The sequence below is a fragment of the Pleurodeles waltl genome, chromosome 3_2, assembly GCF_031143425.1.
Source record: "Pleurodeles waltl isolate 20211129_DDA chromosome 3_2, aPleWal1.hap1.20221129, whole genome shotgun sequence".
In the NCBI taxonomy this organism is placed as follows: domain Eukaryota; kingdom Metazoa; phylum Chordata; class Amphibia; order Caudata; family Salamandridae; genus Pleurodeles; species Pleurodeles waltl.
The window spans coordinates 102,682,926-102,708,959 of NC_090441.1; the positions used below are offsets into that span (position 1 = coordinate 102,682,926).

At 47.6% G+C, this 26,034-nt stretch overlaps 1 protein-coding gene across 1 annotated transcript in view; it reads left to right on the forward strand.

Annotated features, from left to right (window-relative positions):
* The window catches only part of LOC138286353 (uncharacterized), a 1,286,679-nt gene that overhangs the window by 874,667 nt on the left and 385,978 nt on the right, over positions 1 to 26,034 (forward strand). The window contains exon 80 of the mRNA XM_069226509.1: positions 5,697 to 5,823. Within this exon, the coding sequence (XP_069082610.1) occupies positions 5,697 to 5,823 (127 nt within the window). The remainder of the gene's footprint in view (positions 1 to 5,696; positions 5,824 to 26,034) is intronic.

Genomic DNA, 26,034 nt, shown 5'->3' on the forward strand with positions numbered 1-26,034 from the left:
ATGTGCGTTATATCATCCCGAGTGTAATGGATTAGTTGAGAGGTTCAATCGAGTTCTAAGGGAAACTATGGGGCTCATTCTGAGCCCGGCGGGCGGCGGGAGCCGCCCGCCTGGAGGGAGCCGCCAAATGACCGCACCGCGGTCAAAGGACTGCGGCGGCCATTCAGACATTTCCTCTGGGTCGGCGGGCGCTCTCCAAAAGAGCGCCCGCCGGCCCAGAGGAAATGCCCCTGCAACGAGGACGCCGGCTCAGAATTGAGCCGGCGTAGTTGCAGGGGTGCGACGGGTGCAGTTTGCACCCGTCGCGTATTTCAGTGTCTGCATTGCAGACACTGAAATACACAGTGGGGCCCTCTTACGGGGGCCCCTGCAGTGCCCATGCCATTGGCATGGGCACTGCAGGGGCCCCCAGGGGCCCCGTGGCACCCCCTACCGCCATCCTGTTCCTGGCGGGCGAATCGCCAGGAACAGGATGGCGGTAGGGGGTGTCAGAATCCCCCATGGCGGCGCAGCAAGCTGCGCCGCCATGGGGGATTCCAAGGGCAGCGGAAAACCGGCGGGAGACCGTCGGTTTTCCTTGTCTGACCGCGGCCGAACCGCCGCGGTCAGAATGCCCTGCGGGGCACCGCCGGTCTGTCGGCGGTGCTCCCGCCGACCCTGGCCCCGGCGGTCTGAGACCGCCGGGGTCAGAATGACCCCCTATATCTTTGGCTAAAGATAATCGTCTTAACTGGAAACAAGAAGTAATTAAAAAAATTGCAGTATATAGACATACTCCACATTCTACAACAGGACAGATTTCTTTTGTTTTGTTTCGAGGAAGATGAGGGAATACTATTCTTGAGCCACATTGGGTCAATGAATTTTTGGAGGAGAAAGGAAGAAAGGGTTTTAATGAGGATTGGGAATTCAGGGAACGAGAGAAAGTTTCTAAGAGTAAAAGTTATTTTGATAGAAGGAATGCTGTGAAGACGACCTTTGTAAGGGTTGGTGATTGGGTTTTGGTCAAGAATCCTGTGTTGAAGACTGGTAGTAGGAAATCTTGTTCTCCTTTAAAGGTTGTGAAACTTTTCACTAATGCTGTAAAACTGAGTGATGGCCGAATTTGGAACTTAAATAGAATAACTAAGTTCAATGCTTATGCTACGAGTTTGGAAACTTCAAAGTGTCAACATGAGGAGAACGTCTGTCCTGCTGATAATATGGGAACGAGGAAATCTGAAAGGAACATCAAGGCACCTTCACACTTAAAGGACTACATCTTATATGGATGAAGAGAAACTTTTTCAAATTTGGTGGATGAAAGACTAATAATATGTATCTTTGTTTTGCTTGCAATTTTGGTACTTTGAAGATTGTGTTATCTTTATATTTTTGTCATGTTCTCTTTGTTATTGTAATTTTTAAAGTTCGTGCCATTCTTTGGGTTATGTTGCAAAGGGGGGAGGTGTGTTGTAATGTGTATAGAAGTGTAACCTCGGGAGGTTCGGGAATGTAGGGCGCGAGGTGGAACTTGGTTGAGTGACGGTGGCGGACGGTGGAGAGTGACGGTTGGTTATGGAGAGGAGGCTGGGATTTATTACGAAGATTTGTTCTTGTAAGAAATAAACGTAAGAAATATTTCTTTACTCACTTTGGATCTTCATTACGACACAGACCTTCCATTGTTCATCTGTCATCAAATAACAATTCTTCACTGACACTACCAACAATGGTTCCTTTCTCATCCACTTCAAAATCTGAGCAGGATCACTTAAAGGCAAATTCCGCTCACTGTGTGTGCAGATGTTCTACCCTTCCCAAGACTACACTCTACTTTCTTACCTGTCCTGCCGTGCAACGGAGATCTTGCCATGGGAGATTACTTGATAACAACATTAATTAATTTATTTAATTATTTATTTATTATACGTACATAGGGCAGACTGGGTCACGTGGACAGCAGAGCACCTCACAGGTCACAAGAAATATAAGAAAGGTATAAAGGTGACCATTTGTTAGGATCTCAGTGGAAAAATTGGTTGAACTCAGGGGTCTACGACCTTTTCTGTAATTTGAGCTACTTATGTTCATATATTTTGAATGAAAAGCATCCTGAGCTACTAATATTATTAGCATTGTAATAATGACCACAACAGATAAGATTACATTAGTGACCGCCAAGTTAACACACCGACCGCCACGGCGGTAACGACCACCGTGCTGGAGACTACAGTCTCCAGCCCGACGGCCGTCACTAGGCTGCCCATGGCATTTTGACCCCACCCACCGCCGTGGTTTCTGTACCGCCACTGAAACCATGGCGATAGGCACTATCAGTGCCAGGGAATTCCTTCCCTGACACTGATAGGGGTCTTCCCCCGCCCCCTCCCCCTTCACCTGCCTAGAGTCCTCCAGGATTTCGGGTGGATTATTTAACTTGATGCATAGACACTGATTGGCAATGGGCTGTGCATAGCTAGGGACCAAAGTCCATATTTAAGAAAAAATGGCACATCAGCTACAATGTGCCACTTTTCTTGTGACCCCCTACTGGCACCTAACAACAACATGGTTGAGCCATATTTATAATACAGTGCACCATGGTGGTCGTTCGCACGATAGTGACATTTTTTATGCTGTTGTGGAGCTTTTCTACACTAGCGCCGAAAAGTTTGACGCTAGGGCAGCAAAGTGCAAGGAGGCCCATAGGTTATTATGGGGATGTCATTTTAAGGCCTGCTCTTTGCAGGCGTTAAAGATGAAGCCAAAAATGGCACAGTGAAATCTTTTAAATGTCACTGTGCCATTTTTGTATTCCTCCTAGCGCAGGAACGCCCCCCTTGCATTCATTATTGCTGGTGCAAGCATAATATTCACATTGTATGCGTTCACATCGTACCTGTGATAACTGGGTTGTAATTTACCCATAGTCAACCTTACACCATCTCCTTTAATCGCTTTGGCTCTAGTGCACACCTACCCAGAGAGTCCAGGACATTTGGAAGGCCAGGTTTCCGTCACAAATTGAATACGCCTTGTCCTGTTTAGTGATGAGCACAAGCACATTTGCATTTGATCTTGTATGGCTGTCATTGACTGCCCAGGTCACAGTGCAAACCTGGCGGACACCTGTGTTTTGAAGTATTACAGCAGATGCTTATTGTAATTTGTAATAGGGTATTGCTGATTTTCAAACTTTAATTTTCAATTTCTAACTTTAATAATCACTTGGGTGAAGGAACTGGACAGGTTCACATCAGTGAGTGTGTATTCGAGCAGCAAAGGAATTCATTAATCATTACAGGTCTTGTGATCTTAACATTTTCTTACTATATTCTTTTTCTTTTTTTGTGTTACATGGTTCACTTTTTTTGTGTCGTATGACCTCTAAGTGTTAAGATCTATAAAACATGAAGTCTGTTTGCGTTGAACACGATGACAGGCATTCTAAAACTGGAAAGTATTAACTTTCAGTAACCTATAGAGAGTTACTGCTTTCAAATGAAGAGGAGACTTGAACCAGAAAACCAGAAAGATTTTAATGGTACCCCTGCCATGACCCAGGCTGGATGTAATTTTTCTTTATTTAAGACTGTTACCTTCTGTTTATTTTGGATAATTTAAACCTACAAACCAAACTTGTGCACCCACATACAAATCCTTTAAATACCTGATTATTAGCACTACTTATGTGGAGTAGACACATTGATCATGAACAAACAAGTGCATGTGTAAACGCAGTGAGCACACTGACTTTGTTTCTAGACACATTAAAATGTGCATCAATTCTGGTGTTCAGGTCAGATGAGTAAACATTTAGGCCCTCATTATGACATTGGCAGCAAATGCTGCCTACCGCCACAGCGACGGCCGCCAACATACCGTCGCCGTGGATACCGACCATCCATCGAATTATGACTGTAGATGAAATTCCCCCAGAAGGCTGGTGGAATTCCGGCTACGGTCATGGTGGTGGATGGCGGGAAGGTGCTGCTGCTGCCAGCAGCAGTGCCACGCCAGCAAAACGCTGCCTACCGTATCATGTCCCATGATACGGCATGGCTGTGTTTTGCTGGCAGACGCTGCTGCTGGCAGGAGTGCCGCATCCCGTCTCCTGATGGAGGATGCCCTGCAAGCAGGTAAGTGGGGTTCTCCGACAGGAAGGGGGGTGGGTAGTATTATGTGCATGTGTTGGGGGTGTGTGTGACTGTGTTTGAATGCGTGCATGCGTGTGTAATGTGTGTGTGCATGAGTGGGTGTGTGTGTACGTGCATGTTGTGTCGTGTGATTGTGTGTGTGTGCATGGATGTATGTTTGTGAGTGTTGCTATGAGTGTGTATGAATGTATGCATGCGTGGGTGAATGTGTGCATGCATGTGTGTATGGGTGTGTATGTATGTGCGTGTATGTGTGTATATGTGGTGGGGGTCAGTGGGGTGGGGGACGGCACTGGGGAGGGGGCGGGGGAGACCCCTATCAATGCCAGAGAAGGAATTTCCTGGCACTGATTGTGACTACCGCCATGGTTTCCGTGGCGGTACAGAAACCACGGAAACCATGGCGGTGGGCAGGGTCAGTATGCCTTGGGCGGCCTAGTGACGGCTGCCGGGCTGGAGAATGTAGTCTCCAGCCCGGCGGTCGTTACTGCCATGGCGGTCGGTGTGTTAACTTGGAGGTTTGGCTTTGGCCAAACTGCCAATGTCATAATAGTGGAGGTATGTACCGCCAGTCTGTTGGCGGTACTACCGCCACTATTACACTGACCACCGGGGACATAATGACCCCCTAAGTGTTTCTAATAGGTATACTTTTGTGCTGTCTAAGTTGGTGTCCACTAGGAGGTGGGGAATCCTGAAGTGCAGGTAACACTCTTTGTAAGGTCAAACTAGTCCAACCAAGCTAAAGCCATTCTGGGGTTACATATGCTCGCATTGAAGAGGGACAGGCCCTGAGTTTGGACTGGATCATCGCTTGTGGATAGTAGGGTAAGACTCATGTGCCCATGGTTGGACACTGTTGGCAATGCCTTAGACGATCTCCGAACGATGGAGTGAAATCCAGCCTAGAGCAGTTACCATCCATCACTGTTTGTGCTGTGTGCTAGAGGTGATCCAGTTGAATGAATAGGCTTAACTTTTGTCCAATGTGCTGATATGGTTACAAATACGATCGGATTATGTGTTTTACCTGGGAGGTAATTTAAACCTCTCAGCTTTGTCCCCCTAGTAAATGTTCATATTGAATTAAACAATAGTTTATTTTCATAAAATTGCTTACCTCATGTCTCTAGCTGTGTTAGATCAGTAATTGCCAGCAATATAAATGAGCACGGCATTGAGGTGTAGAACAGCCACTGGTTGCCATGCAAGCTCGAACATCCTGCAGTCACAGTAACAAAAAAGCCCTTATTGAGCCGCACGGAACATCAATTCCAGTTGGAACAAGGTAGAGCTACAATAAGCTAGTGCTCACCTACCAACTGTGCAGTTTAGCAGCTAAAGCTACAGATCCTTGATCAGCCTTCAGCATGTGTGTGTAGAAGAAAGTGGAGTAGTCCATGCAGTTAAACTCTAATTCACAAGACAAGTTTTTGTTCCCTAGGTGCTCCTCAGATCTTTTTAACTAATTGTGGTAAGGAGTGCATGACTACTCAGTTCAGCCAGAATGTAATATCTCCCAACATGTGTACTTACTAAAGTTGGCTTTCCCCACAGAGATTCTGACAGTTCCTCACGGGCCTCAACTTCCAAGCCCTGGTGTGCTGTACCGCGGCCTTGCAGCCAATCAAATTAAAGAGCTGATGGAGCAACTTACAAAGACCTTCTACCAAACCATGACTCAGTAAGTAGAATTATGACAACTCAAGATAACAAAATGGTCTTTTTGGAGAAATGTGACATAGCTCCGAGTTTTAAGGCTACTTTTTAACAATGAGTAACAATCAAAAGTTACACAAGATCCATAATTCAATAAAAAGGGCATTAAAGTAAAGATGAGCGAAATTGTATATTTTTTCACACATAACACGCAGAATTGTTGAGAGAATGTTGTGTTTTACTTGTATTACGAATAGATGGGAGTCTGCACGAAAACTGTATTCGAGGTGGCACCTTGCGTACCAAAGCAACGGGTGTTGCCAGCTCAGCATTTCCTCACGGTTTTTAAGTCACACCTTTATATAGTTTCCAAATTACTGCAAGACATTTTTTGCTCCAATTAATCTCCTGTCGCCGATAGTAACTTAATCAACATAAAAGTATGGAAAATTACACGTTATGTGCATATTTCAATAATCAGGGTTCACCCAAGATTGTGCTCCTGTTAAAAAAAAGGTTACACACATCCTTTGATGAAAGTTAAGTGAAAACTGGACTATTGTTCGATAACATAACTCTAGAAGTAACAATGGCCTTAAAGGGTGTTACAAGTTTGGCGTTTTAATGCATCTGTTACAAAAAAAATCAAATGCCAACAAAGAAAATTGAATATATTGAGTGATGTATACTGAACAAACACAATAACTTGTTATTATTTCACGGCGGAGAATGCCATTAGTTTGCCTATTTTGAGTTCAGCCCTAGAAAAATTGAAAAATGGAAATGTTTGTGCACACCACACCAAAACACCCATATCCTGTGTTTTCTGGGCATGTTTCACACATTAAATCTTATCCTACCTCAAATTCCAAAATATATTTCTGGAGGTCAAACTTCAAGCACCCAGTAATTACTGGGTGAAGTAAACACAGACACACTTTTAATTGCAACCCAAATGCAAACAGTTGTACTGAGCTACTTGTAATGAGGGCCGAAGCATGTAGTGTTTGCAGACAACCCACTGCTCCACTTCCACACAATTTACAACACTGCTAGCTTACTTCACCCTGTAAACAAGGACCAGTACGAGCATTAAGAACCCATGGAATACAGTATTACAATATCTTACATTGAACTTTACATTAGAGGTATTCATATTTCAGATAGGTTACTTATTGCTTTTAGGCAATGAACCCAACTTAGATGGTTGAAGAGGTAAATAAAGCATGTTGAGAAAGCACTGTTTTTGTTAGGGTCGGCCGCTTTAAAGGAACTGCAAAGTAGCGTAGGGCACCTTTATTTTTCGTTTTTTTTACATTTTGGCAAGTGTTGCAGTGTATTACAATTGTGCTTTTCAGCATGGTCAGAAGTTCTTATTCCACCACTAATGACACAGTGAATTGTGCCACATAGGGATTCCAAGGCAGGAGTGGTTTCTGCCTGTCTGCGTCTTATATATATATATATATATATATATATATATATATATATATATATATATATATATATATATATATATTGGTTATCACATGATCACCTAATCCGTGCTTCTTCACAAGCCTTTGCATCCAAATCTAACTCCGACCTGTCTTGTGAACTGAAGTTTCAGATAAGAACAAGAGTTTCTTTGTAGAGTGAGTGGCGGCGGACTGAAGTACCCTGAAGCAGTCATAGACAGTCTCTTTATATGAGAGATGAATCTCCGTGTGTGCTTGGAGCTCGCTGCTTGATTGCTGCCCCCAAACAATACTGATTTGTTTGATAACTTTAAGTATCAGAAACCTTTAGAGGTGGCCTCGCTACCCCTTACTTACGAAACAGCCGGTTCCATTTTAAGTATAAGAGTTTTAATACTGTCATACAGGAAACTGACAAAGCTACCCTGTCCTCTAAATAGAGGAGCCACAGACATGGCTTTTGCAGATGTAGCTAGCAGTCGGACTGATTGCAGCTGTTCTTGAAGAGCCACAGTTATCCTGCAGTGAACAGCTAGTGTCTTCTGGAGTGTCAGTGTCTGCTTTCAGAGTGGGGTTTCAGGAAACTGACTTCAGCTGGCGTAAGTGTATGAGACAAGGCAACAAAGGCTCCTGTTGAAAATGTTCCTGTTGACATCACATGAGGAGCATTCATGTTCCAGAACATTAATCACAGATGCGCACACCCTGCCCTCTTGCTCCTCTCTACACTCTCTGATCCAATGTAGCTTTGCACTTGGAGAGCACAAGGGCGCATGAAGGGTATCAATGTATACTAAGGAGCTGGCTCATTCATAATTAGTCACCAGCTTATTAGTGTTGACTGTTCTCCTCGCAGGTAAGTCCGAGCACACTGTGTGCACTGCCTGCCTCATTATAAGTAAGCATCATTTGATGTGTGCTGCTTGCTCTGAGCCCTGCCATCTAGCCTGGAGGGGTTAGTGTGTTTCATCTTCCTAGCTAAGAGGCTCCTCCTATGGCCCACATTGGGACTGGTCCTGCGTTCTCCTCTGTCCTCTACCTCTCTACTATGCCAGTGGCAGTGTCAATGGCTCAGCTTAGTTTGGGTGGCTGTCCCAGGCAACAAGATTGGATGTTCCTTCCACTGTTTTCAGAAAGGCATTAACTCCCTCAATCAACAGGAGGCCTGTGTTCTCCAAACGTCAAAACCTTGTGGCTTGAGAATAACAAAACAGGGCTCATCAACTAGAGCCTGAGCTTGAGGAGACCCCCATAAAGTACTCGTGCGTGCAGTTACTCTAAATTGAAATTATATATTCAGTGGATAACCTTAAAATCTCGCCTTGATCTAATCCTACATTACATAAACGGCAATTATGCTGTTGCTGTTAAGTTCTTTCTTTCAAGCACCTCCAAGTAATCCTTCTCTATCCTAATCCCATTCAAGATGTTGGCATCATGTGAGCTAGAGTACATGTCTGTTAGTCATTTTTATTAACACTAGATTCTCAAATGCTTCCTCTAATGGACATAGTACCTCGGTTTAGTGTCTGTCTAGAAAGGTATCCGTTAAAGATCTGTTAAATGTCTGAAGGGAGTGTGTTCTACGTTTTTCTTTTAGAGCAGTTGATTGTCACCATTTGCTTTGATAATGACTGGCAATTTAACCGTGTAGGCTGTTTTTTGTTATTTTATTACTTCGAACGGTACTTTCCAATCGCTTCTGGACACAAATAATATGACTGACCACAAATTGCCTGTTTTCTATAAGGTCCAATGAACAGGCAGGCTCCAAGAGACAAATGAGTCCATGTCCAGCAACCCCCAGAGCTTCCTAAACTCAAGACCTCACAGAAGCCGTTGTGTTGTGGCACAGACATTGGGACAGTGCACCCCGTACTGGGTAACTAGCAACCCCGTCTGGCACTCCCAGAAACAGCATCCTTAGTTTCCTTTCCTGTTTTTCACAGAACTTTGTATTTTGCAGAGGGGTGACATGACGTCAGAAAACCTCTGTTGAAATCAATGGGAGCCTCATTAGTCTAGCTGCTGTCGTGACCCATGGACCAGCTGAATGGAACCAAAAGGTGGATTCCAGACAAGAAGAACCTGAAAAAAAGGGGGACAGTGTCCAGACCACTCGGAGATGTCCAGGCGGTGCAGGCAGGCAATGCACACCCTTCTCGAGGAGAAGTTCCTGCAGGTTGGTGAGGGAAGAAGTCCATCTGCGGAGTCCAGGTGATGCAGGAAGGTCCTTGAAGTCATCCACACACTGTCCCACGTCGATCTGCAGGGGGGGGGTTAGTGGTCAGCAGAACCACAAACAAACATTGGCAAATGCAAGAAGAAGCTTCATGAAAGTTTGCAGGATTTTGGGGACCAGCAAGGTCCAGGCAACTAGACCCTTGGAGGGGAGTCAAGGCTGACCCACAGCAAACAGGAGAGCCAGCAGGAATCATTGGAGCCCCCACGAGGACCCACTGGGAGTTGCAGGGAGGCCTCAGCAGCACAACAAAGAAGGAGTCCCACACCGCAGGAGTTGCAGAGTGGATGCTGTTCTTGGAGAGTGCTGGAGGCTGGGGCTTCTTGGAGCTTGAAGAATTCATGGAGGAAGAGTCAACAAGCCTTGATAACAGCAACAGATGCAGTGCACAGGGGTTCCATCCCAGTGGTCACAGCAAAGGTCCACCGCCTTCCAAGTTGAATAGAAGACAAGTTGGACCTGAAGGGGACCACAGAACCACCACCTGTGTTGCAGAGCTTTCTTAATGTCCATGGGACAGCAGGATCCGCCAGCCGGCCATTGTCGTTGAGGTGCATGCATATGCATAGGAGTGACTCCTTCACTCCAAGGGAGATTCCTTCTTGCTTCTTGGTACAAACAGTCTCCTTGTGATCCTGGAGGATGCACAGCCATGGATGTTGCAGAATTATTCTGGGAGCCTTAGAAACAATGTTGCAGTAGCAGCCTTTCCACCTGGATACAGTCTTGTACCAGTTCCTAAGTCAGACAAGCAACGGTTCCAGACGGCAGGTTGCAGAAGAGTCTTGCAGAGAGTTCCTTTGTAGAGTTTTGCTCGACGAATCTTGGGACCCACCCTCAGGGGAGCCCTTAAGTAACCCTAAAAGGGGGTTGGACACTGTCTGCGGTGACCCTCCTATCAGAGGGGGTCAGGGACGTCACCCACCTGGCCTAACCAGTCAGATGCTCCCAGGGCCTCTGCACATCTTATTTCCAAGATGGAAGAATCAGATGGCTACCTGGCAGAGCTCTGTGAACCTCCCTAAGAGTGGAGCTGGACAAGAGGGTGGTCACTCCCTGTACTTTGTGTGACGATGCACTGGTGCAAACATGTTTATGCAAGGAGTGTGCCATTTAAAGCAGTCTGGTGGTGCTGAGAGGCCACTCTACCCCAGCCCAGTGACACCCGTTTCAAAGGAAGACGTCGTCACTCCTCTTACCTAGTGGTAGTCCTTTGTTCTACCTTCCCCTGCTTGAGTTAGGCTCATCAGCAGAGGAGAGGGGTGGAACAGTGTCTAGGTTCGGCAGCGGTGAGGGCTGGAATGCAGACCATGCACAGCTGTACAGGCAGATCTGGGAGATCCTCTAAGGAACCCCCTGGGTCCATGGTATTATGTAGCTAACACTGGCATCATTGTAGTTGCATGATATCGAACATGCCTATGTTCGGTGAAGCCGTTGTGTAGTTAGACTACTCGTGTAGACCAGTGTCATCTACATACTTTAAAATGGCTTACAAAGCCTAGGGAATGGAGTCTGGGGTTTGTAAGGGCACCTCTGCTCATGCGGGGGTGCCCTTACACTCAGGACCATGCACCATGTCCAAGTGCAGTGGCAGTAATATAAGGCAAGCCTTCTAACTAAAGTGAAAGGTGCGTGCACCATTTCACGCAGGCTTCAATGGCAGGCCTTCAGACAGAGTTTACATGAGCTTCCTTGGGTAGCATAATACATGCTGGAGCCAAGGGGCGACCCCTGTTGTATCAATCCCCTGGTTACCTAAGTGCCATATACTAGGGATGCATGTGGGTGCATTAGTATGCCAATTGTGGGATGTAAAATTTGTCATATAATCAAATTTATAGGAGAGAGAGCACACTGACACTGGGGGCACTGTTTAGCAGGATCCCAGTAAACTACAGTCTAGACACACTGACACCAGGTAAAAAGGGGGGAAGTAACTATGCTAGAAAGATGCTACTTTTCTACAGCAGTCACCTATATTGACACGATCCAAACACAGACGCCAGTTCTTTTCTCTCTGCAACCGTTAGCGGTGATTCGATGAAGAGCATCTGCTCTGTCTCTTTTTGCTAAGTTTAAAAAAAAAACTTTTTGTTGACTATTTTTGAAAGTGTGCCAAGGATGTCTTCCAGGAAGGCAGATTTCAAGCCGTGTGGCACCTGTCACCATGCCATGTCTGTAATGGACTCGCACTTGGTGTGCTTGTGGTGTGTTGAGTGCGACCACAATTCAGTTGTGATCGGGCTGCCGAGCCATGGCGCCGAAGTTCTGAAGGAGCGGTCCCTACAACTGCTTGTGGCTCAGCCGTCAACGGTAGCTAGCGCAACTCATAGGCGCCCTCGGTTCCTGATTGACACTGGGGGAAGAGGCACAAGAAGAAGTCCTAACGACCTACGACTTTGCCTCGCCCGTCAGCTGACATGATGAGTGAGGAACATCAGCATTCCAGGCACAGTTCTGCGAAGCCATTGCCAGGTCCGACTCCACGCCTCCCCTCGCCCCATTTTAGGAGCTGGAGTGACCCCTGCTCAGTTGAAAGGCTTCTATTAGGCCATGCACTGTGTATTCGAGCAGGCGACCCCTCCGGAGCACCTTTGGGCCCTATGGGGTCAGCGAAGGCCCCATCATGTTCTGCACCGATAACTCGGGCCTCGGCTCCGATGAGGTCTCACGGATACTATCTAGGTTCCAGTTCGGTGTTGGTCATGTCAATGTGACCTTCTCTAGAGCCGATCTCAACGTGGATGATCCTGCCACGCACTGGCGGTGCCAGACCCATTCTCATCCGTATTGACTCAGAGTCAGAAAGGCGTTGATCAATGTCGATTTCAGCACTGGCAGGACCCATTGGACCTAGGTAGGTGCCTGAGCATTTTCTGGAGCAGCCAGGCCTGGGGGAATAGTGGGATTGGGGGGGGCACTGGACCCTCTAGAATACCAGTTAGAACCCCAACTTCATTGGACTGGTATGAGGAACTAGGAGATGCCGGTAAACTGGATACCTCCCCAGATTCTGGCATGCTCTCTCCACCTACTGTGGCTATGGAGGAGGGAGCATCTTATGCAATGGTGGTGAAAAGGGCAGTGGAGGTCTTTGATCTCGAATTTCTCTCTGTGGCGGTCAAGACTAACCTCTTAACAAAAGTGCTTCAGTCTGGTGCTTCCTCATCCGAACCCCTATTTCCCTTTAATGAAAAACTGACTGAAGTCCTGTTGGGAACTTGGTCCAAGCTCAGCACAGGGGCTCCTGTAAAGAGTTGCCTGCCACTATCGCCCTGCCACGGGTGATCCGAGTTTCCACACCCAGCACCCTCCCCCTGAGAGCTTGGTAGTTCAAGCCTCAACTTCCTAAGTCGCGTTCCCTGCTGCTCCCCTGAACAGGGAATCCAAGAGGCTGGATAGTTTATGCAAGAAAATGTTTTCTTCCACCAGCCTAGCATTGCGGTTGGTAAACACTGCATGCCTGTTGGGCAGTTATTCCCATACCTTATGGGATATGGTTGCGCAAGTGCTGCCACATGACCCAGAAGAGGCCCAGGCCATCCTCTCCCAACCAGTGAAAGATGAGAGAGATTCAACAAAGTTTACCATTAGATGTGGTTTGGATACAGTTGACTCACTAAGCAGAGTGTTTTCCTTGTCAGTGTATGTGGGGCACCACGTCTGGCTGAAAATATTTAGCTTTTTAGGTGATGTCCAGGCCAACCTTATGGACATGCCCTTCGACGGAACTCATCTTTTTAGAGATAAGGCAGACTCGGTGCTGGAGCTCTTCAAAGGCCAGGTCCTTGGGCTTCTCAGTGACACCTCACCCCCAGTCTGCCTTTTACCCCTTTCATGGCTACAGAAGAGGTGTGCCAGGGTGCCAGCCCTATGCCAGCCACCGTCCTGCACATGCTTCCCAATCTGTGCAAGGACGTGGACGCGGTGCATTCTGACCCTGTGGGTCTTGTAGCCGAAGTCGTCCGCCACCAACCCCCCTTCCAGCTGCAGCCTCTATGCCCTCCTAGTCTGGTTCTGCAAGGCTATGGGTGCCCAGTTGGAGGGAGAATCCAACATCATCTCTTCCACTGCTAGTCCATTACATCGGACAAATTGGTCCTGCAGATCATACAGAGGGACTACTCCCTCCCTTTTCAATCTCCCCCCCAATACTGCCAATACAAGAACGGCTGACGAAGGATCATACGTCTTTACTCTGAGAGGAAGTTACAGCTGTCTTGGCCAAAGGAGCTATAGAGAAGTTTCCAATAGCAGAACTGGCTGTTAAAGGCGGGTGTGCCTTAGGCTGTCACCTCCCACCTACAGACTTCAGAGGACCTCCTGCATTTGCTGAGGTTCGCTACAAACATGTAAAAGTCACACCTGACTCCTTCCCAGACTTTCACTTTCATTGGAGCAGTTCTGGACACAGTGTAGTTTCAGGCTTATCCTCTCAAGCAGCAAGTCCAGTATATTCAGGATATAATACCGATGTTTCAGCTTATATCCTGGATTTTGCTGAGAATGACTCTGAGGCTGCTGGGCCTCATGGCCTCATACATCGTGCTGGTGAGTCATGCCAGCTGGTATATGCGGGCTCTGCAGTGGGACCTGAAGTTTCAGTGGACACAGTATCAGGGAAATCTCTCCAACATGATCTGGATCTCGGAAGGAACTGCAAAGATCTGGCTAGCATTAAGAGCTCTGTGTGATCTGGCTAGCATTAAAAAGCATTTCTTCCCCCTGTCAAGGGGAAGTTGGTGCAGGTGTTCATGGATAACACCACAGCCATTTAGTACTGCAACAAGAAGGGCGGGGTGGAATCATGGACACTTTGTCAAGAGGCCCTGTATCTCTGGACATGGCTGTAACAACATGGCTAGAACAGCAGGGCATAACCCTGGTGGTTCAACACCTGGCAGGTTTTCTGAATGCCAGGGTGGACAAACTCAGAGGTTTTGGAGGTGTCGCAAGTACTCTTTTAGCAGTGGGTAGAGCCTTGGTTAGATCTGTTCGCTCTAAAGAGAATATGCAGTGTCAGCAGTTTCACATGTTGGAGTTTCCAAGGCGGCTACGGCTCAGAGGCGCTTTTTGTTTTGAGTGGAGTTCAGAGGCCCTGTACACCTTTCTTCCCATACCACTTATGTCCAGAGTTGTCAAGAAGATCAGAAATGACCCTGCAGAGTTATGCTTTTGGCTCCAGACTAGGCACGGCGAGTCTGGTATCCGGAGCTTCTGAAAATGAGCATCGATCCTCCCATCACGATGCCCCTTTGGAAATATCTTCTGTTACAGCAGTAGGTGAGGTTTCTGCACTCGAACCTCTCTTCTCCACCTCCTTGCATGGAGATTGAACGACGACAGTTGATAGCTTTTGACTTTCCTCCCAAAGTCGGTATACGTCTGCCTGTAGCAAAAATTTGTAAAATATTGGAAAGAAAAGTCTATCAACCCTAATTCTGCCTCTCTTTCTGATTTCCTTCTCTTCATTCTTATCCTTGCCCAGCTGGGCTCTGCTCTGGGCACTCTTAAAGGTCATCTCTCTGCTCTGTCTGCCTTCCTGCAGGTGCCTACCCAACCTTCTTTATTTAAGTCCCCTACTGTAATTAGGTTTATCAAAGGGCTTGTACATATGTTTTCCCCTACACCCTTTATCATGCTTCAGTGGGATCTTAATTTAGTTCTCACATGCCTCAAGTGCGCTCCCTTTGAGCCACTGAACAATTGTCCCCTCTGGATGCTTATCATCAACACATCCTTCCTAGTGGCAATAACATATGCCTAGAGGGTGAGTGACCTGCAGGCTTTATCATCCAAGCTTCCATACCTATTTGTTTTCCCTGACAAAGTGGTGCTTTCACCGGGCCTCTTTCCTCCCGAAAGTGGTGACCCCATTCCATTTGGGACAGTCTATCACCCTGCCCACCTTTTACGATCCTCCACATCCTTCTAAAGACGAGGACCCAAAAAGAGGGTTGTTGTTCTACTTTGACTGCACAAAAGAGTTCCGGGTGGATGACCAACTTTTTGTGGGCTATACAGGAGCTAAAAACAGGTTGAACAGTACAGAAGCAAACCATTTCATGCTGGGTTGTTCTGTGTATCAAGATATGCTACGCTCTGACAAAAAAGCAGCTTCCTGGGGGCTTAAGGGCCCATTCCACCAGAGGCAAATCTGTGACTATGGAGTTAGTTCGTGGAGTCCCAGTCCTGGACATCTGCCAGGCAACAATATGGGCACATGTTTGCCAACACTACTGCCTGGACAGTTAGGTCTGCAGGGACGGGCATTTTGCCCGTTTGCTCCTGCAGGACTTTCTGGTTTAGAATATTTGTCTGCAGCCCATCGCCAGGTGGTTATAGCTTGGGTATCTATTCAGAGTTAAGGAATCTGCAGCTAGAAGTCTCCATCAGATGAACAAGTTACTTACCTTTGGTAACTCATTAATGGGTAGACTATAACTAGCTGCAGATTCCTTACACCTGTGGACAGATTTCTAGGGTTAGGGTTAATCTCTTTCAGGGCTCTAGTTTGGGCACATATTAATCAGTTCACTTCATGGCTCTGTGCTCCTGGTGTGGAAAGTCGTGGGAAGTAGCTGACGTCTGGGCACCTGGGTGACGCTTATATAGGTAACCTCGATGTCACTTCCGGTGGCAGCGATGCCGACGACGCTGTGAGGAACCAAACGAAGCCACCCGACGGTGCGCAGGGGTACTTCTCACGCAAAAGTTTCTGGATCCTGTCTTATGTGTGGGAAATTCAAAGGTAAGGAATCTGCAGATAGATTTAGGGCCAGATGAAGCAAGCTTTTTGCATGGCGCAAACAGCGAATTTCGCTGTTTGCGACATGCAAAAAGCACATTGCGATGCTCAAACTCGGAATTTGCAACATCTGGCCCTTAGTCTCTACCAGATAATGCATTACCAAAGGTAAGTAACTTGTTCATTGGGTTGCATTTTTCTCTGAAGATGAAGGCTTATGATTTAGATTTCCTGTTGTATAGAGTTCTTAAAAGCTTTTCAGAGCACTTTTCTTCAGGTGCCTTTCAGGCTTTTATATAGTTCACTAAAGAGAAAGAGTGGGATGAAGGGGAGGAAATCTTCTAACAGGATCAATGAGATCCTTGAGACCCTCCTGATGAACAGCCCTCATGCACGAGTTATGGATCGCTTCATTACGGGATTTACCCACATTCAAAGTACATGTATTGTCTGAATGAGCTTATCCACAGGTGTTGGAGTGAGAGAGTGAATGCTTTTTAGGATTGTGAGGATTGGGGTGTACTATATGGTATGGTTGGGAAGCCTAACCGTGCATTACACTCACAACTAGCATCTCAAGAATGCTCCTGTGTAGTCGACGGAGGTGGTGTCCAGTTGAGTGCCCGGACACATGTGAGTGATGATGACTCTATCCATTGATCTTGGAGTCCCATAAAGTAGTCTATGCAGGGGTTCAAGGGCTGCCGATGATGACCTTGCACTTTTGCAATACAGCAGTCATGATGCAACTCTTTGATGGAGCCTAGTGTCCTTCTTGGTTGACGAACCCAGTCACAGCTAACATCCATGGCAATAGAAGACACTGGTGCACCTTTTGACTATCTCCTAATTGTCCTTTGCAGTGCCCGGGGTTGGGTTGCGGCAAAACTTCTGCAGTGACTACCAGAGATGTGACTTGGGGTCTTTCAGCTTTAATGTTCCCAGTGTCATTCTGGGAGGTCAGCCAACTGACCCTTGGAGTCTTTGCTTTGGACTGGGGCGGGGAATCCATTTTTCACCAAGGCAGACATGCAGAACCGGGCCCAAACTCCGCTAGCCCAAAGTGCAGCAGATGCAGTCGCTACGGCATTGCAGCCTCTCTTTGTGTGCTTCCCCCGGGTGCATAGTGGTCTTCTTCTTGTTCTCCTTCCAAGTCCCGCAAGTATGGAGGGTCAGCGTACAGGGGTGCCATATTTATTCCAGGAAAGTGCCTTGAGGGGACCACACAGTCACTAGTCAATAGGCTACTGGGTTCCCTCCTCCCTAGTGATGAAGCTGTTATGATGTGTGGCATCTGGCTATCCCAGAATGCCACTTTCGTGCCCCCTTCAAGATGGCACAACCATTCCTCTGTTGTCAGGAGCAAGGTAGTCCACACTAGATGTATGGTTACCTGAGGACAGCACGCCCACTGTAAAACCCATTTGGGATTGAGTTTCCCCTCTCTGGTCCTGTCTCCATGCTGTGTACCAGAACAAAAGGCATCCTGCCCAGGGGTATTGGGCTGGGTGGCTTATCAGATGCAACTTCCCCTTTGAAGCACTCCTCTGGGCTAAACCCCCAAGTGGCCATCCTGCCAGAGGAGGTGGCACTTTGCTGCTGCAGCAGCACTACCTTTGTTTCCAGCCCTGGTCAGAACGCTGTCTGCGTGTGTTTGCAATTTGTATAGGGTTAAAACACTGGCACTGAGGTCTGGTTATCAGGCCTCAGTGCACTCCCAGAGTACAAGAACAGCAGCATCAGTCCAAAAAATGGGGGAGTGAACATGAAAAAAGAGGCATTTCTTACATGTCCCCCCTCCAGATGAAAGGTGATAAGTGCTTAACCCTTATCCTGGTGATTCTCCTCATCTAAGGGAAAAACCTGAAAAGGCCATCTGCATTGACATGGTCAGTCCCAGGTCTGTGTTTCACTGTAAAGTCCATACCATGTAGGGAGATGGACCACCTGAACAGTTTGGGATTCTCTCCTTTCATCTGCATAAGCCACCTGAGAGATCTGTGGTCAGTTTGAACTTTGAAGTCAAGTGGGTCTTTGCTTCTACAGGGACCAAACCACAGCCAAGACTTCCCTCTCAGTGACACTCCAATGCACCTCTCCAGAGAGGAGTCGCCTGCTAAAAAAGACAACTGGTTGATCTTGACCCTGGGTATTCAGCTGTGACAGAACTGCCCCAATCCCATGTCCTGAAGCATCAGTGTGGACAACTCTTTGTTGAAGTCAGGTGCCTATAAGACAGGTGCTGAGCACAGAGCTTCCTTTAGGGTGTCAAAGGCCTTTTGTCAGGAATCAGTCCAAATGACTTTCCTCGGCTGTTTCTTATAGGTTAGTTCTGTTAAAGGTGCTACTATGCTACAATACCCTTTCACAAACCTCCTGTAGTACCCAGTCAGGCGTAAAAAAGGCTATCTGCCAATAACCTGACGTCCGGTCAAAAGTACTCAGATATTTTGCAGCCCCCAGCCTGTCTGTGAGCTCATCAGCTCTTGGAATGAGGGGAGCATCAGTCATTGTGACTATATTCAGTCCTCTATAGTCCACACAAAATCTCGGTTCAGGTTTCCCTCCTTTGGGATTAGCTTTAGGCACCAGAACCATTAGGCTTGCACGAGGACTATTGTAGTGCTCAATCACCTCTAACTCTAACATTTTAACAACCTCTGCTTTTAAGCCTTGACCTGAGCTGACAGTCTGTAAATTGTACTTTTGACAGGTAAAGTGCCACCTGTGTCCACACCATGGGTACACCATGTGTCAAACCTGGGGTCAAGGAAAACAATCCAGCAAACTGTCTGTCTGTTGCTGATCTGTCATAGGGGGGAGAGAGTGCTAATCCTTCCATTGAACCATCTTTGACATTGGTAGACATGACGTTTGGTAGAGGGCCACTTTCTTCCTCTTTCCCACCATTTGTCACCATGAGCATGGTCATATCTACTTTGTCATAGTGTAACTTGAGCCTGTTCACGTGTATCATCCTATGAGGGTTCCTTGGGGTACCTAAATCCACCAAGTATATAACATCCCCATTCTTTTACAAGATAGGATAAGGCCCAGTCCTTAGCGAAGGCCTAATACATAATCAATGATGTCTTGTTTGGGCTCCTTGAGAGGTCTCTCCCAACCTTCTCTCACCAAACATAAAGGACCCCTGATACGGTATCCAAAGAGCAGTTCAAAAAGGCTAACGCCTACTCTTTCTTGAGGAACCTCCCTATAGGCAAATAACAGGCATGGGAGAAGAATATCTCACCTCCTCCTGAGTTTCTCTGGTAAACTCATAATCTGATAGAGACTTCTAACTGCAGATTCCTTACCTTAGAATTTCCTGTCGTCAGCTTGGAATCTGGAATTTGTTGCTGATCAGTACCCTGCCAGCGCCGTCGGGTGGCATCGTTCTGATCCGCGTGCGTCTTTCGGATCCACATGGCAACGTCGGCATCATTGGATCCGTCTGTGACATCATGGTTGCCTATATAGGCACCACCCCGGCATGCATACGTAAGTTTTTTTCCTTCAGCGCCGTTTAAGCACACAGGTCCAGATTCAAACTACCCTCTACCTTTTTTGGCAGGCTTTTTTCGACCTTTTTGTTGAGATTGTTTTCAAAGTCTGTGCAGGATGACATTGAGGAAGACGGGGTTCAAGCCGTGTGGTGCATGCCATTGCACCATGTCAGTAACGGACTCCCACCAAGTATAAGTATGTCTCTGGTGCCTCGACAGAGACCACGACTCAAAGTTGTGCTCCGACTGCTGGGCCATGGCTCCTAAAGCTTTGAGAGAGCGGTCTCTAAAGCTTATGGCGGCCAGGCAGGCGACGTCAGTTGGTGCGACTCCTGCGAGGTCACAGTCCCGATTGAGGAGGAGGTCGTGGGACCAGTTTAGGAGCCCTGAGCCCTCTTCTTTGCACTCGAGGTCCTCTGAGCACTTCAGAAAGGAAGCACAAAAAGAAGAAGAAGTCCGAGCGGACTTCGACTGCGCCACACTCGTTGGCCAACGAGGCGTTTTGGGAACATCGACGTTCCAGGAACAGTTCAGCGGAACCGAAGCCAGGGCCAACTTCGAGCTTCCCCACCTTTCCGGGAGCCGGAGCGACCCCCGCTCAACTCAGAGGGTTTTACGAGGCCATGCGCCATCAGATTCGACGCCCGCAGCTTCGGCCTCGGTGCCGTTGGGGACTCCAGAATCCGATACCGGATCCGGAGCAACACTGAGTACACACAGATGGCTTCCTCCAGCGTTGCTCCCGTCGTTGACGCTTCCTGCTCTACCGGCGCCCATTGGTGGAGCGAGCCCCATCTTCATCCCTGATGATCCGGAGCCGGAACGGTGTAGTATGACACCCATTCAGACTTTGACGGCACCTATAGGGGCCAGATCATTGTCTGAGGCTTATTATGATCAGCCAGTCACAGGAGGAGAATGGGAGGGGTCTAAGGACTCTTTAGAATTTCGTTTGGAGCATATGGACTGGTATGAGGAACTAGTGGAGGCCAGCGGACTTGATACCTCTCTAGATACTGGTATGCTCTCAAATCCTACTGTGGCTATGGAGGAGGGTGCTTCATATGCTATGGTGGTGCGTGGGGCAGCTGAGGTCTTGGACCTAGATTTGCCTTCGGTGCCGGTCAGGACTAACCTCCTGACTGAGGTGCTTCAGCCGGGGGTTTCTACGTCAGAACCAATGTTACCCTTTAATGAGGCCCTCACTGATGTCCTGCTGGGGACATGGTCCACACCCAGCACAGGGGCTCCTGTTAATAGGACAATCGGCTGCTGCCATCGACCAGCTCCTAATGATCCTAGTTTCCTCACCCAACACCCCACCCTGGAGAGCTTGGTGGTTCAGGCCTCCACTTCCCATGGTGCCTTCCCTTCCGCTCCCCCGGACAGGGAATCCAAGATGCTGAATCAACTTGGAAAGAAAATGTTTTCTTCCTCCAGCCTCGCATTGAAGTCCATAAACACCTCATGCCTATTGGGCCGTTTTACCCATACTTTATGAAATACGGTGTCACAGGTGCTGACCCAGGTCCTGGAGGGTGTTAGGGACACTCTCACACAAGCTGTAAAAGATGGGCGAGATGCAGCAAAGCTTACGATATGGTGTGGGTTGGACACAACCGACTCGCTGAGTAGGACAATTTCATTGACGGTGGCCCTTCGTCACCACGCCTGGCTCCGTATGTCTGGCTTTTCGGGGGATGTCCAGGCAAACCTTACGGACATGCCCTATGATGGCTCATGCCTATTTGGAGAAAAAGCATACTCAGTGCTTGAGCTGTTCAAGGATTCTTGGCCTACGGCCAGATCCCTGGGCCTCTCTGCACATGCTCGCCAGCAGTCTGCCTTTCGCCCCTTTCAAGGCTTCGGAAGGGGTGTGGTACCATGCCGCCCACAAATCGGCCACCGTCCTCCATCAACTCAACATCCAGTGCGAGGACGAGGTCGTGGTACCTTCAGACCCAGAGGGTCTAGCCAGAGATCGGCCTCCACCCAGCCCCCATCTTCCACAGCGCCCAAGCCCTGCTATATGATTCTGCAAGACCGGACGCATCCAGTTGGAGGAAGAATTCAATTTAATCTCCCTCACTGGTGGTCCATAACATGAGACAAATGGGTCTTGCAGATCGTACAGAAGGGCTGTTCCCTCACCTTCAAGTCTTTCCCTTCCTCTATGCCTCCACTAAAAAAAGGCTGTTTGAGGATCACTTAATCTTGCTTCTTGAGGAATTTATGGCTCTCTTGGCCAAGGGAGCCATAGAAAAGATCCCGATGTCAGAAGTAGGTAGTGGTTGTCATTCCCACTGCTTTCTGATTCCAAAAAAGAACAAGGGTATTTGCCCCATAATGGATTTAAGGGACGTCAAACTCTTTCTCAAAAAGGAGAAATTCAAGGTGCTCACGCTTGCTCAGGTCTTGTCTGCCCTAGAACAAGGAGACTGGATGGTAGCGTTGAACTTGCAGGATGCATATTTTTACTGCACCATCCTGCCTGCCCACAGGCGTTATTTGCGGTTCAAAGTGGACCACGAGCACTTTCAGTTTACTGTGCTCCCCTTTGCTCCCACAAATGCCCTTCAGGTGTTTACCAAGGTGATGGCGGTGGTAGCAGCTCATCTGCCCAGGTTAGGGATTTCAGTCTTCCCCTACCTCGATGACTGGCTGTTGAAGGCTCCTAAGCCCCAGGCTCTTGCCAACCACCTTTAGACGACGACGGACCTCCTGCATTCGTTGAGGTTCACTATAAATATGCCAAAGTCACACCTGAGGCTTCCTTTCATCGGAGCTGTTCTGGACCCAGTGCAGTTTTGGGCTTACCCTCCCGAGCAGCAAGTTCATGATATTCAGGTTATGATACCGATGTTTTGGCCTCTAACCTAGATTTCGGTGAGACAGACTCTGAGGCTGTTGGCACTCATGGTCTCCTGCATCCAGTTAGTCAAGTGTTCCAGTGGGCGCACCATCAGGGGAATCTTACTGACACGGTTCAAATCTTGGAGGGAACTGCAAAAGACCTGCAGTGGTGGTTAATGAACTACGATTGGGTTAGCGGCAGACTCCTCTCCCTTCCCCAAACAGATCTCACAGTAGTGACATGTGCGTCACTTCTGGGATGGGGTGGCAATCTGGGAGAGGCGAAGATCAGGTGTCCCTGGTCTCCGGCGGCATCTGGACTCCATATCAATTTACTGGAGCTCTGGGCTATCCAGCCGGCATTTAAATCATTTCTTCCTGTAGCAAAAGGGAAGAAAGTGCAGGTGTTCACAGACAAAACCGCCACAATGCGATACTGCAACAAGCAGGGCGGTGTGGAGTAGTGGACCCTTTGTCAAGAGGCTCTGTGTTTCTGGACATGGCTGGAACAGCAGGTTCTCTGAACGCCAGAGCAGACGAACGCAGCCGTAGGTGCCTAGCGGATCACGAATGGTATCTTCACACAGAGGTGGCGCAAGGAAACTTTCAGCAGTGAGGATAGCCTTGGTTAGATGGGTTCGCGTCCGCAGAGAATGCGCAATGTCAGCAGTATTGCGCGTTGGAGTTTCTGAGGCGGCAATCGCTCGGCTACGCTTTTCGTCCTAGTGGCTCCGGATTAGACAAGGAGAGTTTGGTATCCTGACTTTCTGAAAATGAGCATCAATCCTCCAATCAGGTTGCCTCTTCAGGAGGATCTTCTGTCGCAGCAGCAGGGGAAGGTTCTCCACCCGAACCTGTCAACTCTGCATCTGCATGCATGGAGATTGAGTGGTGACAGGTGATGGCTTTTGACCTTCCTTCTGAAGTCTGTAAGGTTATTTTGGCAGCCAGGCGTCCCTCCACTAAGGCAATATACGCCTGCCGTTGGAAGCGCTTTGTATATTATTGTACAGAAAAATCTATTGATCCTCTTTCTTCCTCTCTCTCTGATATCCTGCTCTTCATACTGTCCCTTGCCCAGCAACGTTCTGCCTTGGGTACTCTCAAGGGCTACCTTTCAGCCTTATCAGCATTCCTTCAGCTGCCTGATCAACCTTCACGTTTCAAGTCTCCCATTGTACATAGATTTCTCAAAGGGCTTGTACCTATGCTTCCCCCTACACCCTTTATTATGCCCCAATGGGACTTAAATCTGGTCCTCACATTTCCCATGTGTGCTCCTTTTGAGCCTTTAGACAGTTGTCCCCTTTGGCTTCTCATCATCAAGACAGCCTTCTTAGTGGCAATAACATCTGCCAGGAGGGTGAGTGGGATGCAGGCCCTTTCATCTGAGCCACTGTATCTCACCATGTTCTCAGACAAGGTGGTTCTCAGAACTCATGCCTCTTTCCTCCCCAAGGTGGTGACCCCATTTCATCTGGGTCAGAACATCACCCTGCCTACCTTCTTTGCTCCACCTCATCCCTCTAAAGAAGAGGAACGACTCCACCAGCTGGACCCAAATAAGGCATTGTCGTTCTACATTAATCTCACAAAAGAGTTCTGGGTGGATGACCAACTCATTGTTGGGTATGGGGGAGCAAAGAAGGATCGGGCAGTGCAGAAACAAACCATTTCGCGCTGGGTCATTCTCTGGATTAAGATCTGCTACGCATTGGCCAGGTAGCAGCCTCCTGAGGGCTTGAGGTCTCATTCCACCAGGGGCAAAGCTGCTACCACTGAACTAGCTCGGGCGTTCCAGTCCTGGATATCTGTCAGACCGCAACTTGGGCATCCTTGCACAGGTTTGCAAAACACTACTGCCTGAACAGTCAGTACGGAGAGACAGGCACCTTGCCCGTTCGGTTCTACAGGACTTTTTAGTGTGGGTAGCCCACCACCAGGAGATTATGGCTTGGGTATCTATTCTAAGGTAAGGAATCTGCAGCTAGAAGTCTCTATCAGATGAACAAGTTACTTACCTTTGGTAACACATTATCTGGTAGAAATTTTGCTGCAGATTCCTTACACCCACCCATGCCTCCCTGCTCTGGGGATATGTCTAATTGGGTTATGGTTTATCCTTTCAGGGCCCTAGTTTGCACAGACGAACTGTTGGTTCAATCCATGTCTCTGCACTTCTGTCGAGGAAGTTTGTGAGAAAAAGAACTGACATACGCACGCCAGGGTGGTGCCTCTACCGTGACATCAAAGACGGCTCGAATGATGCCGACGATGCCACGCAACTCCAAACGATACCCGCAGATCTGAACGATGCCACCTGATGGCATGCGCAAGGTACTGCTCAGCGGAAAATTCCGGATTACAAGCTGACGCCAGGAAATTCTAAGGTAAGGAATCTGCAGCTACATAGAGTCTCTACAAGATAATGCGTTACCGAAGGTAAGTAAATTGTTCATCATGCCTTTCAAGGTCTTTTAACAGGGCCATTTCCTTGTTGATGGTAAGGCGTAGTGACCTTATACGTCACCCCACACTCATCGAACGTTGGTTTCAGATAGACAGATATGAGGTTTGTGTCTCTGTCTGAAATGACCTCCTTTGGAAAACCCACACTAGTAAAAATACTAAGGAGGGCTCCAGCTACTGCAGGGGCAGTAATTGTTCCAAGGGGTATGGCTTCTGAATATCTAGTGGCATGGTCCATTACCACTATAATTAACCTATGCCCTGAGGCACTCTCAGAGTTGAAAAACAATCAGTATCCGTCCAACAATGTGGGGGTGAAAATGTAAAGAGAAGCATTTCCTTACAAGGGTGACAGTGATGTATTTGTTGCCGGAGGTGGGGTATAATCTAAAGCAGTCTATGAAGGTTCCTTATATTAAATGTATTTAGCGATACCTTGACTGGATTAAAATCGGATCAAAGAGGTGACAGTGAAATGGTTATAATCGCCTGATTATCTGTTTATATTGTCAACCTATTTCTGTTGGATTTGAAACCCCATAAGGGTTCATAGCCTTTTTAAGGATATAAATATCGCTGGTTGTGAGAAATTGTGTTGTTGATTGAGGTGGGAGGAGATAAGCACTTCTTATGGAACAGCCACAATCCCTGTCAGAGTGAACCACTAAAAGTCACTGAGTTAACCTGTGCCTAACACTCTGGTAGCTTGGCAAAAAAGCAGACAGGCTTAACTTAGAGGCAATGTGTATGCAGCACACAAACAGTAATAAGTGGAAATAGAACACAAGAAAAATATCAAACCGATTTAGAAAAATAAAGTAAATTAAAACAAATTATTTGACACTAAAAAATCAGTAGAACCAGAGATATGAAATTTTAAAGCACCACTTGCAGCTATCTGGTTGTGGAGACCGAGTGAAAGTCACAAGTTCAGGCCAACCGCACTGCAGTGTGGGCC